Source organism: Pseudorca crassidens, chromosome 2 (genome assembly GCF_039906515.1).
Source record: "Pseudorca crassidens isolate mPseCra1 chromosome 2, mPseCra1.hap1, whole genome shotgun sequence".
Taxonomy (NCBI): domain Eukaryota; kingdom Metazoa; phylum Chordata; class Mammalia; order Artiodactyla; family Delphinidae; genus Pseudorca; species Pseudorca crassidens.
Genome location: NC_090297.1, coordinates 110,782,938 through 110,799,154, shown reverse-complemented (window position 1 = coordinate 110,799,154; position 16,217 = coordinate 110,782,938). Strand labels below are relative to the sequence as shown.

The 16,217-nt window shown below is 45.4% G+C and overlaps 1 protein-coding gene across 6 annotated transcripts in view; it reads left to right on the top strand.

Moving 5' to 3' along the window:
• The window catches only part of GATAD2B (GATA zinc finger domain containing 2B), an 82,539-nt gene extending 70,346 nt beyond the window's left edge, over positions 1–12,193 (top strand). For 5 of the 6 annotated variants that reach the window (XM_067727882.1, XM_067727880.1, XM_067727879.1 and 2 more), the window contains 9 exons: positions 1,746–1,875; positions 2,552–2,683; positions 2,996–3,124; positions 3,580–3,750; positions 4,438–4,753; positions 5,767–5,969; positions 6,900–7,010; positions 7,168–7,285; positions 7,934–12,193. In XM_067727882.1, coding sequence (XP_067583983.1) covers positions 1,746–1,875; positions 2,552–2,683; positions 2,996–3,124; positions 3,580–3,750; positions 4,438–4,753; positions 5,767–5,969; positions 6,900–7,010; positions 7,168–7,285; positions 7,934–8,067 — 1,444 coding nt within the window. In that variant the 3' untranslated portion in view covers positions 8,068–12,193. The remainder of the gene's footprint in view (positions 1–1,745; positions 1,876–2,551; positions 2,684–2,995; positions 3,125–3,579; positions 3,751–4,437; positions 4,754–5,766; positions 5,970–6,899; positions 7,011–7,167; positions 7,286–7,933) is intronic. The other variant, XM_067727878.1, reaches the window with a different exon arrangement.
• The last annotated feature ends 4,024 nt before the right edge of the window (positions 12,194–16,217 follow it).

Below are 16,217 nucleotides of genomic sequence, written 5' to 3'. Positions count from 1 at the left end.
AAAATCTCCATGTAGGAATGTCTCTGCTTGTCCTGTTGCTGGACAGTCCTTAGCAGTAGGTGGCACTCATTTGAGCAAGGAAGAATTCCTTAGGTTAGAAATAATCTGTGAGGTGTGTATCCAGCCAGGACCAGGATGGAAAGAGTTCTGACTGTCGATGTAAGCATTGGGGAATCATGTAGAAGAAGTAGAAATCTACCAGACCTCAAAGTTGTTCACCCATGTTCTTGTTAGGGATGGGGAAGGGGGGGCATGAGGGGATATAGAAATGATAAGTAAAAATTAAAACTCTTCATTTAGGCCTGACCATTACTCCAGGAACTTGGGGTTAGAGAATGGAAGGTTCTTTTCTCCCTCTAGTGACTTCTTTTTCTGTAAGCCTACATTCTCAGCTTGCTGTGTCTGTGAGCAGTGGTTATAGAGCGATCCAGACAAACTTAATAGTTCCCAAGATGGTCATTATTATGACTGTCTCCCTACTTTATTTCCTCAGCTAAATTTGGTTGTTTTAGTAACTCAGTTTTACCCTGTTGAGGAATTGAATGCCTGTCCCAGCCATCCAGGGTGCCTTGTGCAAAAGGCATCCTAGTCCCAACAGTACCTGAGACAAGAGGCCCTGAGAAATGGTCAGAGACTCTCAGGACTATAAAGATCTGTGGTTATAAAAGGTTTGAGTTACCTGTTTAAATAAGATCTAAGAACACATTGTTTTAGACCTACATACTCCTGACTATACACTATAAATCTCAAAGAAGTAGGGTCAGCGAAGATAACTCTGAGTTAAGAAATCAGAGGAGAGTTAGAGGTTATGGCCGCTGACTTGGGAACCTACGGCAATTAGAATTTGCAGGGTTCTTGTTATCCAGGTCTTACGCAGTGAGTGCCATTTCTCATGATTTTAGAGGGACAAGATGCTCTTAAGGCTTGCTCCAGGAAGACCAAAACCAGAGTTGTCTAATAAATAGGATTGGCCATAAGGCATAGCCAGTGTGGAAGATTTAGATTTCAAAGTTATTTCTAGATAGTTTCTTTCTGAGGGAAGATGCTAAGTAGAACTTGCAGGTAGATGCAAGTCCCATGTATTTAATTCTGAAGTTTCAGTCCTCCAGAAGGCTGTAGACATTTATACTTAGCACTGTCCATTCTCTCAGGCTATTGACAACAGTACCTTCTTTTGGCCTTAACTCTTGACAGGATAGACTGCCAAAGGAGTTGTCATGTAACCTCCTTTTTTGTAGATCATCAGACAGGCAGGACCATGTTATCAGTATCATGGGTTGCCTCCTTAGCAGTGTGTCATCTGTATTTGGGGTGGACAAGTAGGCTCTACTGCCTTTGTCTTTCTTCCCCTGTGAAGCTAACCATTTCTTTCTTGACCTTCTCTGTAACTAACAAGACAACCCAAAAGGAAACTGAGATATAAGGAAAACATTTGGAATTTTGATTAAAATCAGTGTGACAAAAACACTCATCTCTTTTTCCCATTCCTAAAGCCAGTCAGTGTCTTTCTGTCTGCATCTTCTGTAAGGAATTTAGATGGGAAAAATACTTTTGCTGAGGTTTTGTCGTCACTTACATCTTGGTGTCTATTTTATCCTTTGATTTGGATGTCTCTCTCTTTCCCTGGGTGAATCAGGACAGACTTAAGTTTCCTTGGATTTCTTTGGTCAGTGTAGAAAAGTTTTCTGAACTTTTCTATGAACTTTCACTGTTGGAAGTACCTTAATTTTTCTTCTCTTGTCTAGTGAGCCAGACCGAGGAAGGCTTACTCCCTCCCCAGACATCATTGTTTTGTCTGATAATGAGGCTTCCAGTCCCCGTTCCAGCTCCCGAATGGAAGAAAGACTCAAAGCAGCCAACCTAGAGATGTTTAAGGTAAAGAAAAGAAAGATTCCTTTCTCCATTTCTTGCTTCTACTATTCTCTTTAATTCCTTGAGACGCCCATGTCTGGTTTTTTAGTGTTTACTTTTTGGATCTAAAAACTACCCATTGATGAAACTCTTCATATGTGATTCTCAGCCTCAAGGGTGTGCCCTTTTAGAGGGAACTATTAGAATCAAGTGGAGAAGAGAGTTTGAAAATGCATATTCAATATAATTTCTTTGGAAAATGAAAACTTCATAATTCAAGTCATGTGAAGTAAACTCTTAGCTAGAAGGATACATTCTATACTCTATCCTGGGTCTCGGAATATGGAGGAATTCCTAAGTTTTCATGTATTTCTAGAGGAAACATGGCTTTAAAAGATTGAGAAACATTATTTTAAAGGAAAGCAATATCTCCCTTTGGCTGTTCTTCTATTTTGCCAGGAATCTGGTTAATTAGCATTTATATGTGGTCTCTTCTTTCACTCTGTAAGCAGTTTTTGAGTACCTACTGAATACCAGGCACTGTGCCAGACTGTGTGCTAGGGACGCAAAGATAACAATTCCATTGCCCCTTGTGCTTCTTGTGGAAGGTGGAGGTTTGGGACCTAAAAGAAGAGATCATCTTGCAGGAAAGGACTCTGAGTAACTGCTACCATAGCTGATAGTCTCCATGTTTCCTCAGGGGAAAGGCATTGAGGAACGGCAGCAGCTCATCAAGCAGCTGAGAGATGAGCTGAGATTGGAAGAAGCCCGACTGGTGCTGTTAAAGAAACTGAGACAGAGTCAGCTACAGAAAGAGAATGTCGTCCAGAAGGTACTGTGCCCGAGAAATAAGGGACTAGCAGAAAGCAAAGAAAAACTGGTTTGAGAATGGGCTGCCCCAGGTAGATTCAGCTGGGTGGCTCATTCTTCTCTGGTTCCATGGTTTTTAGTCTCTAGGAATAGTGATTTTTTTTTTAATCTTGGGCCTTAATCAAGAAAACAGTGATTCTGTTTTTCTTATTTTCCCTCCTGGTCAACAGGAGCTTCAGACTGACAAGGAGTTTTGAAAGTCTAGAAGTGTACCAAATTTCTGCCTCCGATTATTAGCCTTTTCCACTGTCTCATTTTCTCTTCTCTCTCCCAGACTCCAGTTGTACAGAATGCAGCATCTATTGTTCAGCCATCTCCTGCCCATGTGGGACAGCAAGGCCTCTCCAAACTTCCATCCCGGCCTGGGGCACAAGGGGTTGAACAGAATTTGAGGACATTGCAGGTATGTGACCCATAGTGTGATCTTAGTTTCAGGGGGCCCTGTTATCCTGTCTCTGTATTGGGGCTTTTGTAAGATCATAGAAGAACCTGGCCTTGATAGAGGTGTTATTACCATAGATGGTCCTTTTGGTCCTTAATGGCATGATTTAGTCTGCAGTAGAAGGATGAATAACTAATCTTCCCACCGTAGTCTTTCTTCTCCAGAGGTTTCCAGCTTAGCCCTTTTCCATAGAGGGTTAAATAGTTTATACCAAAGAAGCTAGGGAATTCCTAACCACTAATCAGGTTTTATAGTGATGGTAGATTTATCCCCATAGATCCTTACACAAAATTACCAAGTCTGACTATGTTTCTGTGTTTCTACTTAGCTATGTATTACAGGCAGTGTTTTCTCTTTGGCATTTTGTGAAGCGTTTTACCGCTATGACTATATCTTTTCCTCTTCTTCCCCTTCAGGGTCACAGTGTTATCCGTTCAGCGACCAATACCACCCTCCCACACATGTTAATGTCTCAACGTGTGATTGCGCCAAACCCAGCCCAGCTACAGGGTCAGCGGGGCCCACCTAAGCCTGGCCTTGTACGCACCACAACACCCAATATGAATCCCGCCATCAATTACCAACCGGTAAGAGGGAGCCCTCATGGGGAAACAGAGAAATCTTTTATTTGCTTTCCCTGTTGAAACAACCATAGATTTTAAGTTTTGGGACACTGAGAAACTCTAGGACAACAAAGGTAATTTTGGTGGGTTGACAGTGGTCCCCAAAGTGGAAACACTGAGGAATTATTTAGTAGTAGAGAAGAAATGTTATATGCAGCAGAGCAGCAGTAAGCTAAAATCTGCCTAGAAGAAAGAGATAGAGGGATCTAAGGAATAAGAAGCATAAAGGATGTATGACAAAGCATCCCAAATCTTTATTTTTCTCTTAGCAGTTTTATTTTTATTTATTTATTTGGTTGCACTGGGTCTTAGTTGCAGCAGGCGGGCTCCTTAGTTGCTGCATGCATGTGGCGTCTAGTTCCCTGACCAGGGATCGAACCGGTTCCCCCTGCATTGGGAGCGCGGAGTCTTAACCACTGTGCCACCAGAGAAGTCTCTCTCTCAGCAGTTTTAGTTCGTAGCCACTATCATTCTCCTTTCTTACATGCCAGAGTCCTTTATCAGTGAAGTTGGACACCTCATGTCTTTTTCTGAGCTTGAGGGAAGCTAAGTAGTTCAGACTAGGATCAGATAGTGTTCTCTGCCACGAAAGTAAGAATTGGTTCTTTCTCCCACATACCATCACTGACCCCTATACTCAATCTGTTTCAGCAGTCAAGTTCTTCTGTTCCCTGTCAGCGTACAACATCCTCTGCCATCTATATGAACCTTGCCTCCCATATTCAGCCAGGGACCGTGAACAGGGTGTCCTCACCACTTCCTAGCCCCAGCGCCATGACTGATGCTGCCAACTCACAGGCTGCAGCCAAATTGGCTCTTCGCAAACAGCTGGAAAAGACACTCCTGGAGATTCCACCCCCTAAACCACCTGCTCCCTTGCTTCATTTCCTGCCTAGTGCAGCCAATAGTGAGTTCATCTACATGGTAGGCTTGGAAGAAGTCGTACAGAGTGTCATCGACAGCCAAGGTAAGGCTATTTGTTGGTCAGTCTTTTTAATCTAAACAAGAAGTTGTCAAACCTGATTGATATGGGCAGAGTATCGCACGGTACTGTGTAATATTAAATAATCTCTCTTTACTATTGCCAAACCACCTCCTGTCTCTGATTCGGAAACTGTTTAGGAGCAGCGTATCAAAAAGCTTTTTGTGTGTCTGTGTATCTTAGACTTAATATTTTTGCTGTGTATTTTGTATATCTTGTCTGTTTTTTGCAGTATATCGTTAGCTCTTTTAAATGTGTCTAGCGTGATGCATGCATAATTTGAAGACTAGAACACTTATTTTTAATGTTAGTGTTTATGTGGCATTGTGCTTGCATTATTATATTCAGTCCCTGCTGTTTGAGTGCTTTTAGTTGAGAAAATAGACTGATAAAGATAACTAGGACCACATAAAAGCTGTAAGCCAACACTGAACTATAAAGTATTAATAACATCACACAGTCTATTCTGACAAAAGTTATTAAGCCTGAATTTCTAAACATAAGGACTTAGGGGAACACCTGAGGAAAGTGCCTAAAGGGCTCAGTATTGGCTATAAATAGATCACAAAGTGAATAATTCAGACACTGATAGGTAAAAATTATGAATGTATATGATAGAGTAAGTGTAGACTGAGGTAAAGAGATGCTAAGAAGCAAAAGTACTGGCGGAATTAGGTGGAGCCCTTTGACTGAATTGACACACATTTTCTTCTCAGTGTGGTGTAACAGGAAATCAGAAAACTTGGGTTCTTGTCCCAGTTTTGTCTTTTGGAGCTATGTTTCTTAGACTTAGTTTCCTATTTGTAAATGGGGATGGTACTGTCTAATTCCCTGAAGTGATGTTGCAATCAAATGAAATAAAAGTATTTTATAAATTATAGAGGCTCCTTCTTAATTCGGCAGAGTAAACTCCTGGAAAAAGATCATCTGATGAAAAGAAACAGAGGAGATACAGAGGAAATGTGAAACCACTGATTATTCTTTTTGTTGGCATCTAGGGAAAAGCTGTGCCTCACTCCTGCGGGTTGAACCCTTTGTTTGTGCCCAGTGCCGCACAGATTTCACCCCTCACTGGAAGCAAGAAAAGAATGGTAAGATTCTATGTGAGCAATGTATGACCTCCAACCAGAAGAAGGCTCTAAAGGCAGAACACACCAACCGACTGAAAAATGCTTTTGTTAAAGCCCTACAGCAGGAACAGGTAAGAATTCTGACTACTTCTCACCAGCCACCTGCCCAGGTTTGGTTTTTCCAAAAGACAGTTTTTTCTAGTTTAGAGGAGTTGTCTCTCTGATCCCCACAGTCCAGGTGATCTAGGTTTCTGAATCTAAGTTCCTAGAACCTAGAGGTCTGGGTTCCCTTTTTTTTCTTCTTACCATTCTGCCTTTCCCATTTCCATTTGGCTGTTTCTGATTGGGTTAGAGCATAATGACATATGGCTGAGCTTAAGGGAAAGGGACAAAAGGCTTGAGACTCTTGGCTTTCCCTGGTAGTACTAAATAATTCCTCTATTCTTGATTTCATTTCCTTAAACAAATGGATTTTGGTGAGAGGGATTTATATTTGTACTAGAAATCTCTTTGAGAGAAGTAATTATCTGCAGTCCATATTTGACAAAGAAATGACAAAGGAAAGGGTAGATTATAAAGTAGCCCAATGAAGATTAGTGGTTGCTAGAGTGTGTGAACTCTCATATAGTATTAATAGAATGAGAATATCTTGGAGTGGGGAAGATGTGTTGGGAAGCTCAGATTCTTTTACACCCCACCACCCATCAGACCCGTCTGGGTAGCATCATGGGTCTCCTGGAAAATGGGTAGACAAGAGTCGAAAAATAAAACTTAGTAACTCATCAACCTTAATTAATTACATTAGGCAGCTCATCGCCAACACCCAGATCTCTCCAGCCAACTTCTGAGAGCCAGCTTTCTTGGAGAGAGGGATTCCTAATCATTGAAGTGTGTAGGTTACTTGTACCCAGAGATCTTAGTTCACCTACCCCACCAAACTCTTTTGCCTTTTCCATATCCCTCCAACTAGCTGGCAACATTAGAGATAAGAAGACCTCTAGGTTTTCTGGTTAGGAAATTGGGTGCTGTCCTGCCCAACTTGACCTGATGACTCCCAACAGGAAATTGAACAGCGATTACAGCAGCAGGCAGCACTCTCCCCCACTACGGCTCCAGCTGTGTCCAGTGTCAGTAAACAAGAGACCATAATGAGACATCATACGCTTCGACAGGTGAGGATTTCTCTTGAGGTTTTGTCAGCCATTTATCTCAATTTGTCCTTTCTTCTGCCGAAAATCATACTGCTCTTCTGTACTCCCATATCCTTACCTCCCCCTTACACCTTCCATCATGGTAAAGTTATGATCGCTTGTCTCCTCCTCATTGCAGGCTCCACAGCCCCAAAGCAGTCTCCAGCGTGGTATACCCACGTCTGCCCGTTCCATGCTTTCCAACTTTGCACAGGCACCCCAGCTGTCTGTGCCAGGTGGCCTCCTTGGTATGCCAGGTAAGAAGGGTTGATCTGAGAACTTTTCTCAGGGATTGACTAATTAGTATGCAATTCTTTAGCAGCCCCTTTAGGTGAATTGTTCTTTCTTTTGTTTTCTGCTCTTTCTTTAGGCCCTACTCCCTTCACTCTTGTTATTTGGCAAAGGTTTGCTAAATCCATATTACATGCTAGGCACAGTACACTAGGGTTTTAGTGGTGAAAATGACACAGTCCTGTCTAGTGTGCCCTCTTAGTGGGCATGTGGTTATTGATCTCTTTTGGCCAGAATAGCAGGGTTAACTGTCCTGATCCAGTTTGAATGACCCAGGGATGCTTCTTTACAGTCAGCAGGCCCAAAACCAAAGCAGGTTCAGTAATTCCCTCTTTGTCTTGATTATTTTCCTTTCACCACTGTTTTCTTTGACTCTTCTGTACCATCAGGACTGTTTATTATTCCTGGTAGGATTGAAGTTTTGGGAAGATCTCTCCTAAAGCTTGGGAGCAGGGTGGGTAGTTGCTACTGAAATAAAGCTTAACTGAGTCTGCAAAGATGTAGACAACTTCTGTTTCCTCTGCACCTCCACCACTGCAGCCCCAGGGTAGTGTGGAAGAAGGTGTCATTTCCTCTTTTAATACCTGCGCTCCACTTTTGTCTCCTGGGTCTAGGTGTCAACATTGCATACTTGAACACTGGTATTGGAGGACACAAAGCCCCCAGTCTGGCAGACCGACAGCGGGAATACCTTTTAGACATGATCCCTCCCCGGTCTATATCGCAGTCCATCAGTGGACAGAAATAACGCCTGTTCCACTTGTACTGCCCCAACCTTGTATCCTTTACTCCTCTCCTCTCCCATTGCCCCCAACTTCCGTCGCATGCAGTGCCTGTACTGGTGCCTACCATACACGGAAAACAAAACAGAAAAACAGAAGACAAACAGTAGAAATCAACAAGAAAACACACGCCCTGCCCCACCACCTCCTCTTTATTTCACACTGCTGCGATCTGTTCTTCTGCCACTTTCTCTCTTCAGTTTTCTATAACAGTGAGGTGGATCTTTGCCTCTGATAGAGGTCAGAATGAGGTCCTGGGGAGAAATCCAAGCCCTCTGACGTGTGTTTCTAAAGTTTGTTTTTATGCTTTAATTATTATTATCATTTTTAATGATGTTGTGTGTCGTCCCTTTGTTCAGTGGACGGTTAAACCTTTCTATTTTCCCCCCAATATTTTTTTTTTTCTCTTTCGTCTTTTTTTTTTTTTTGGTAAACACAAATGATATTCAGTTAAGTGATAGGAGCATTGCAGTAGGGTCCCCAACTGCCAAGTAGGACATGACTGGGAGTGTTAGGGGCAGAAGTTTTTAATGCACTTAACCCCAGGGTCAGGGGGAGGTGGTGGCATCAAACAAGGAGGAATAGCACACCCGCTCTGGGGTGTCTCTGAGCTGCACAGTTCTGGAGGCAGTGTTGAGTATTGAAGTTGGGCTCTAAGAATGAGGGGAAAGAGCCTGGAAGGAGAAGCTTTAAAACTTAACCACCCTAGAATTGACCCATAAAGAAGGGGGAGAAAGGGGCGTGACAATGAGCATAATGTTGAGCCAAGGAGGACTGAGACCAGGTCCTGGCCTTCTGGATGCTGGGGGAATGAGATTGGTCTCCTGACCCCAGTGGAGACACAGGAGTCTATTCCAGGCCAACTAGCCCCAAATTATTTCATCTTACTTTCTTTGTAAAATTCTCCCCCATCCCTGTCTCTTTTCTTTTCTTTTCTTTTCTTTTTTTAAATCCTAATCTGCCCTTGGTAACCACAGCCCCATCTGTAATATAGAGGAGTGGCTATTCCTAGCCTGACTTTGCTGTGTGTCCTGGACATTGGATGGACATGAGTGAGTGAAATGTCAAAGGGAGGAAATAGAGGAAGAAAGAAAGAGGGGTTTCCCTCCCAACAGTTGCGACTTTCCCATTTGTCTCTTTACCTTCTGAGCGCCAGGAGATGAGGGTGAGGGCACCTAACAGATTGGAGCGCTGCCCTGACCCTGCTGCACTAACTGCAGAGCCAACCGCTCAAAGCCAGACAATTCATGTCAAAACCAATCCTGGACTTGTGCTATACAAGTAGATGTTGTCTTTTTTCTCCCCAGATTCTATAAATTTTGCTTTTTTGTTTGTTTTTATTTTTTTCTTAAGTGCTACTAATGTAGAGAATGAATTGAATTGTGCAATGTTGCTGTTCTGGGGATTGGGGAGATTAGCATCCCATTTGCCCATACTGTGGGGGAAGGGGGAGGGGACCAGGCTGTTTTTGAGGTAAGGGAAGCCCCTTAAAGGTAGAGGTTTCTGCTCTCCTCATAGTGTATGCCCACCTGCCTCTCCAGCCGTAGAAGCTGCCAGAGTTCAAGGAAGGGATACTCTCAGCAAAGAGGTATGAAGAGAGGAGTTTAACATTTTACCCTTGAAAGCAACCTGGGGAAGGTCCCCCACTTTTATTTTTAAAATTAAATAATTTTTTAAAGTAAGAAGGCACTTTTAAAATTAACACACACACAAACTGCACATCCTCCCCATAAAGTTTGGGGAGGGGATGGGAGAAGGAGCTGGAATCAGGCTCAGTTCCCCCCACACTGGCCTCTACTCCCCATACTCCAGAGCCACTGTGGGTGATTATACTGGCCCTACGGGCCTTCCTGGCTTTTTTTTCTTTCCTCCCTTCCCCCAAATTCATTGAGCACTTAATAAAGGAGCAGAGATGCAGCCTGTGTCTGGGCTCCCCCAGTGGTGAAATGATCTGGAAGCTAGACGCTAGTAACAGGTAGTGATGGGGTCGTTTCGAGTATTTTTCTGGGGAATGTGGAACCCCTGACTGTAAGTGGTGGGAGAGGGAGGGGGGTTAGTGGAACTGGGTCTGGGATTATTTTAAAATTATATATATATATATAAAGATATATTCTTACATCTCTCCTTTGCCCTCTGTGCTTTGAAAGCACTGGATAAATCGTTTGGTTTTGCTTTTCCCTCTTCCACAAAATTGGAAGCTTTTTAAAAAATATTTTCCCTGCAAGTCATCTTGCCTTGTGGCATGTCTGTCTAGCTTCTTCCCCCCCCAGCCCCCATGATGAAGTGCCATTTCTGTTATGTCTCCCCTCCCCCAGCTCAGAGGTGCTCAGAGGTACGAGGTACCCAAGTTTGTCAATTGAGATTAAAAGTAAGGAACAGAGAATGTGCAATACCGTCTGGCTGGGGGGTGTCCCTGCCCTGAGCTGAGTCCCTTCCCTGGGAGCCAGGCCACCTTTGAATGGGGCTTGGAAGTAATATGTGTCGAGAATGGGGGATGATGGGGAAGGAAAGCCTGTAGTCGAGTGCCTGCCAAGGTGCTGAGGCGATAGGGGAGAGGATGGAGTCTTCCCTGTTTTTATCCCCTCAGGGTCAGTTACACAGAGGCTGCTTGTTGACTAGTATAGCTCCGTGACCCTTTGCTCAATCGCTGAGGTTTGATTTCTTACCCTCTCTTCTCCCCATTTTCATACCCTTCCCAGGGATTAGTGACAGGGGTGAGGTTCCCCTAATCATGGTAAAGTATTAGCCTTCCACCTCCTCCCTTTCCTCCCTCTCCCTCATCCTTCTGTTTTCCTCATTTCTCTACTTTTTCACCACTGATTGCCTTGTGTCCCTCCAAGTCTATTGTTGCTGTCCATCCCCAGGCCTTGGGCCCCATAGACACTAAACCTCATGCCCTAAAGATAGGAGGAAAGACCCTCTGTTCAGAGTTATTTTACCCCTGGAGCATTGAAGCTCAGGGTGATACTAGAGTGAGGATCCCACCAGTTTTGCCTGGCTTCCTCCATCCCCAGAGGCTTTAAAAGTAGTAGTAGTTTATGGACAGTGGCTTACTCTCTAGAAGCCTGATACGGGTGGATAAGCAGTAAGGCTTGGGTAAAACTGAGGGACAGAGGTCCTTATTGGTTTTTCTTTTTTTTTTCTTTTTTTTTGTCATTTGACCACAGCATCTGGACTTCTTTCATCCCTGGAATAAGTACTTTTTCCACATTTTTTGGATGTATGTATGGTAGACAATTTTTTTTTTAAGACACAGAGATAAATGTTTTCCTGCTTTGGTTACCTTTCCTTTCCCCTTTAAAAGGAATTAGCTATAGAACTGCTTTGTAAAGATGCTTCTTGATATTTTACTTTTGTTCCTTTTCCCCAACCACTCCCTTTTCTCCCCACTTCTCCAGAAGGCATAACCTTCTCTCCACACCCCACACCCCAGTCCTAGGCTCCCTTCCCCTCCAACAAGACCTTCATTAGCTTATGATATTTGCTGCCGAGATGTTATAACAAGGACTCATTCGTGTATATAAGCTATTTCTTGATCCATTTAAAAGGAATTGTACATTGTGTAGAAAAAAAAAAAAACTGAAAAAGAGAAAAAAAAGCCCTAGCCATGGATATTGTGAAACTGTGTTATGTCATTTTGTAATGTGCCCGTTTGTGTATGATCCGTGCAAAAGGGTTTCTGGGGAAGGGGCGGGGGTAGGGAGGCAGGGCTGTGGAGGGTGGGTAGGGGAGTGGGCCGGGCCCAGCACACTGAGACTGGCAGCTGCCCCAACCCCATCCCTCCTTAGAGATGCCACCTCCCCCACCACCCACCCCTAATTTGTGCCTTGCCTCCCCACCCTGGAGTAGTCCCTCCGGGTCACCAGCACTGCCTTGGCAGAGCCCACTCCCTACCCTAACCTGCCCACCCTCCCTACCCCCCAGCATTAGGTTGATACTGTGGGGAAGTGCTGGGGGTTGGGAGGTAGCCGAGGAATGGGGCAGTTCCCGGGGGCATTGAAACCAAGTATTATTATGAATTGTAATTGTATTTGCACTGTTTTTTTTCCTCTGATTGCATCAGCATATATACAATATACCTATATAACAAAATTCAGTGTCAAGCTTTCTTATGCAAGGGATTTCCTCCAACCCCAAAAAAGAAGCTAGTTTCATGGGCCTTTGAGGGTGGATTGTCATGGGATGATAGAAATGATTTTAACAAGTCATCCTAAGAAAGTCTCCCCTAGGGAGAGCCATATCCATCTTTGTAAATTGGGGTGAGGTTGGGTTACTGCAAAAGCTAAGGCTCTTAGTCCGGACTGTGGAGAGTAAAGAGAACCACAACACAAAGGGAGGTGGGTGGTGGCACAGTCTGGAGACCTGGGGTTTAGTCCCAAGCTTTCCTACTAACTTGCTATGTGACCTTTGGTAGAGTTAATTTTCTGGGTCTCAGTTTTCTTATTTGTGAAGTGATGGCAGACAGGGGGAGATCATCTGGCCACCAAGTTTAAAATGCTTCCTTCCCCACCTACAAAACAACTTGAGGTGAGGAAAGTGTTGGGCTGAAAACCCATGGAGGAAACCAAAGTGACTAGTGTTGAAGTGGGTAAATGTGTGACCAGTACCCTTGGAGAGCTGCCAGGCCCCTACTGTTCCTTTTGGTTTAGGAAAGGCAGCAGAGTGATGTTTAGGACATCAGTTAAACCTGTGACATCTTTGCCCTCATGTCTCTAGTCATCCAAGGGCAGGGACCAGGCCCCAAGCCCCACCTCACAAGCAGCTGCCCTCAAGGCTGGTTGACCATTGAATACCCCAGGTTGGTGGTCACTCACACCCTTTGTGAGCTACAGGATGCAGAACTTTACTCACTTCTTGGTAGGAGAGGTCAGATATAGTCTACATCTTGTCTCCTTCCCTCAGATCTCATCTGAACCCCCTAAAGGCAGCTGTCTGAATAGCTGTCTCCTTCAGGGGCCCAATTTCCCCACAGCCTGGGCTGAGTACTCCCACACTCTAGGTCTTGGCTGGTAAAGCCTGGAGAGGGTATAGGATGGTGGGTGAAGCCCTGGTGAAGGTGGAAGGATAGATTGGTGGTGGGGTGGGGAGCAGGGAGGTGGGATGGGGAATGGTCTTCTCTGAATGGGGTGGGTGGGAGGGGAACAAGACCCTTTTGCACAACTCTTTAAGTTTCCTTTTTTTAAAAAAAAAACAAAAAACAAAAAACAAACTCTAATTTTCTGCATTGTGTTTGGGAATTAAAATGAAAAAACTAAGACCAATAGAAACTGGTTTTCAAAAAGGCAAATACACTCCCATCTGTTTCAGATGCTGCTGAGCATTTCAGCAGTGACAGATTCAAATAATAAGCTAATTTTTGGAGAAAGGATTAAAAGAAAAAAAACTTTGTAATATTTATCACTTGCAAGCTATGTTTAATAAAGAAAGGAATGGTTTCTAAACTTTCCTGTGGCTTGTGCTTTAGTCATGGGGGGCGGGGGGGGCAGTTTGGTGGGAGAATTTTAGGGGCGATCTGGAGATTAGCTATGACTTATACCCCCTCCAGTCAATGGGGTACCTTTAGTTTGTGCCCTTTTCTTCAATTGTGTTGATTATTTAAAGCCCTTCTGTATTCTTCTTCCCCTCACCTTTATATAGATCCAGTGTTCTGGAAGCCACTGACCCCACTTAAATTACCTGATGACGTAAGGTCTAAAGGTATCCGTAAGGAGGCTGCATTTAACCCAGAGGCTGGATCTCCATCCTGTCCTAAGGAGAGGTGTACCCTAGCTGTCCTCGGCCCTTCTCATCACACTGCTCTAGACTCCAGTAACAATCCTTTGTAGCATGCTGGTTTCTCCCGGTGGGGACCTTAAAACAGCTCACACTGTTCTTTCCTTAGCAAACTGCAGAATATGTAGATCCTCAGCCTCAGTGCAACATGCCCTGAAAGATCTGGAACCGCTCTGTCTTACCATGTCATCACCCCCACTTCCCCAGGTTTTCCTTTCAATCCAGAACATTAACCAGATCCTAATTTATTTTTTCCGTTTTGGTTTATTTCCAACAAAGCTCTTAGACCAGGCCCACCCAGAGGAGAGGATGTTACTTCCTCAGGGACCTGAAGTTTGGGGCTGTTCTTAACCTCTTGGTCCCCTGCCACATTTATTAGTTAAAGCTGCTTACGCCCCTTGTGCAGTTGGGGAGGGGCAGGACCCAGCCTTGCTGGAGGTCTTGTCACTGGTATGAGCATCATCCTACAAGAGCACAGAGGAGACAGTGTTTGGGGTCCCCCTAAGACCTGGGTTTTCCTTCCTCCAAGACCCTACCCCCTTTTGGGCACAATACTGGACAGCCTTGGAGGGAGGCAGATTGAGGGAGAGCCTGGGGTTTGGTTTTAGGTTTGTGGTAGAGCTGGACGAGGAGGGACAAGGAGGCCAGGAGGGCCATAGGTCAGAGGGAGGAGTGGGGAAGAGGTGGTCTTTGGACACCTAGAATTGAGGGGAATAGATGTGTGGGGTGCTCCACAGCATCTGTGCTCATTCTACAAGGGATTCAAGGCCACCAGAACCTCAACGCAAACTAATATCTCCTTTCAAAAATAGAAAAATGAGGAGGCATGCATGCCTCCCAAAAGGGGTCAATGCTTTGGTTCTGGAAAGGGGGAGATGGGCATTTGGTTGCTCAGAGAAGCAGCGTGTGTGAGCTTAGATGTTCAGAACTCTTCTCATGTTGGGACAAGGGGGCAAGGAACTTGGCAGCCCCTTTGTCCACCTGCCTATTTAGACCACCAGGAATGCAGGTTGCCTGTCCCTGGTCAGACGCCAGCTTAGGCATGAGGAGACAAACAGATTTCAGACTGGGGGTTCGGGTTGGAAGATGGAGTTGCTGACAGAGCCCCTTGCCCTGAGTCCCCTTCTTGGTGGGGGGGGGGGGTGGTGCTTTAAAGCTATATATCTTTGGGTAGTTCATATTTGGATCAAGAGGATATATTCGATGGGGTTTTGAGGGAGGACTAATGGGTTGGAGAGAACTCCCACCTGACATGGTTTAGTTTGAGGTTATTTGGTGTGTGGGGGAAGACACAGATTTCCCCATTTCTTGAGAAGGGAGAAACAGAAATCACAACCTCTTCTCTCGCCCTATGGTCAGACTTGACCCTCCCCGGAGAGGGGCTTAGGGACCTTTGGTTCTTTCTTGACTCCGGGGTGGCAGGGAAAGGTGATGTAGATTCTTTGGTGGGGCCAGAGTTAGTGGCACCTGGGAGGGAGCCAACTTGGAGGGCCCTAGGCTAAGGGCGGCTGCTCCACGGTCACCTGAGAGGGAAGGCGGTGATCAGGCTTCAGCCCCAGAGCCTCAAAGCACACTACTTTCTCCTTCCCAATCCCCCTCACCTGAATCCCCCTCACCTGGGTGATGAGTTCAGTCTTCTCCTCTGGCTTCCCTCCACTCGGAGCCTGGCCTCTGCAGCCCCCAGCTCTGTCAGAGGCAGTCTGAGGCACTGCCCAGCACTCTTGGGACCCCTGTCTGCAGAAGAGGCTGCCCGGATAGGGAGGGTCAGCACCCTGACCTGTCTGGGGCTTCTCTCTGGCTTAGCATCCATCGGTCCCAGCCTTTCATCCTGTTCCATACTCCACGGGGAGAGGCTGGGCCCCTTCCTCATGCACAGGATGGCAGGGATCTAGCTCTGGCCCACTTCTGCCACCTGCCCTCTGCCTCGGGAGCCCCAGTGCTCTCTGCCCCACTTCCTGCAGCCCACCAGGCCTCCTCCCACTTCTGATGCCACACAGCTGTGAGAAGAACTGGCCCTCCCTCTCTGCCTCAGTGTCCTTATTTGTAAGACAGATTAGTCAGGGATAAAAGCCCTTTCTTGCTCTTTGGGCCTGTGCCACCATAGTGCAGACTGTCTTCCTAGCAGTTTTCCACATATAGCCATCCTGGCCCTTACCTATGTCTCCAGCCCAGGAGGAGGCAAACGATGAGGGCAGCCAGGCCCACGTGGATGCCCACCACAACCCCAGGCAGCGAGCTCTTCTCATCCTGGCTGCAAGAGCACCCAGCCTTGGACTCTGGACACAGTGCCATCTGTCAGAGAACCAGGATGGAGGCAAAGCTCAGGCCCCTCCTCTTCCCTGAA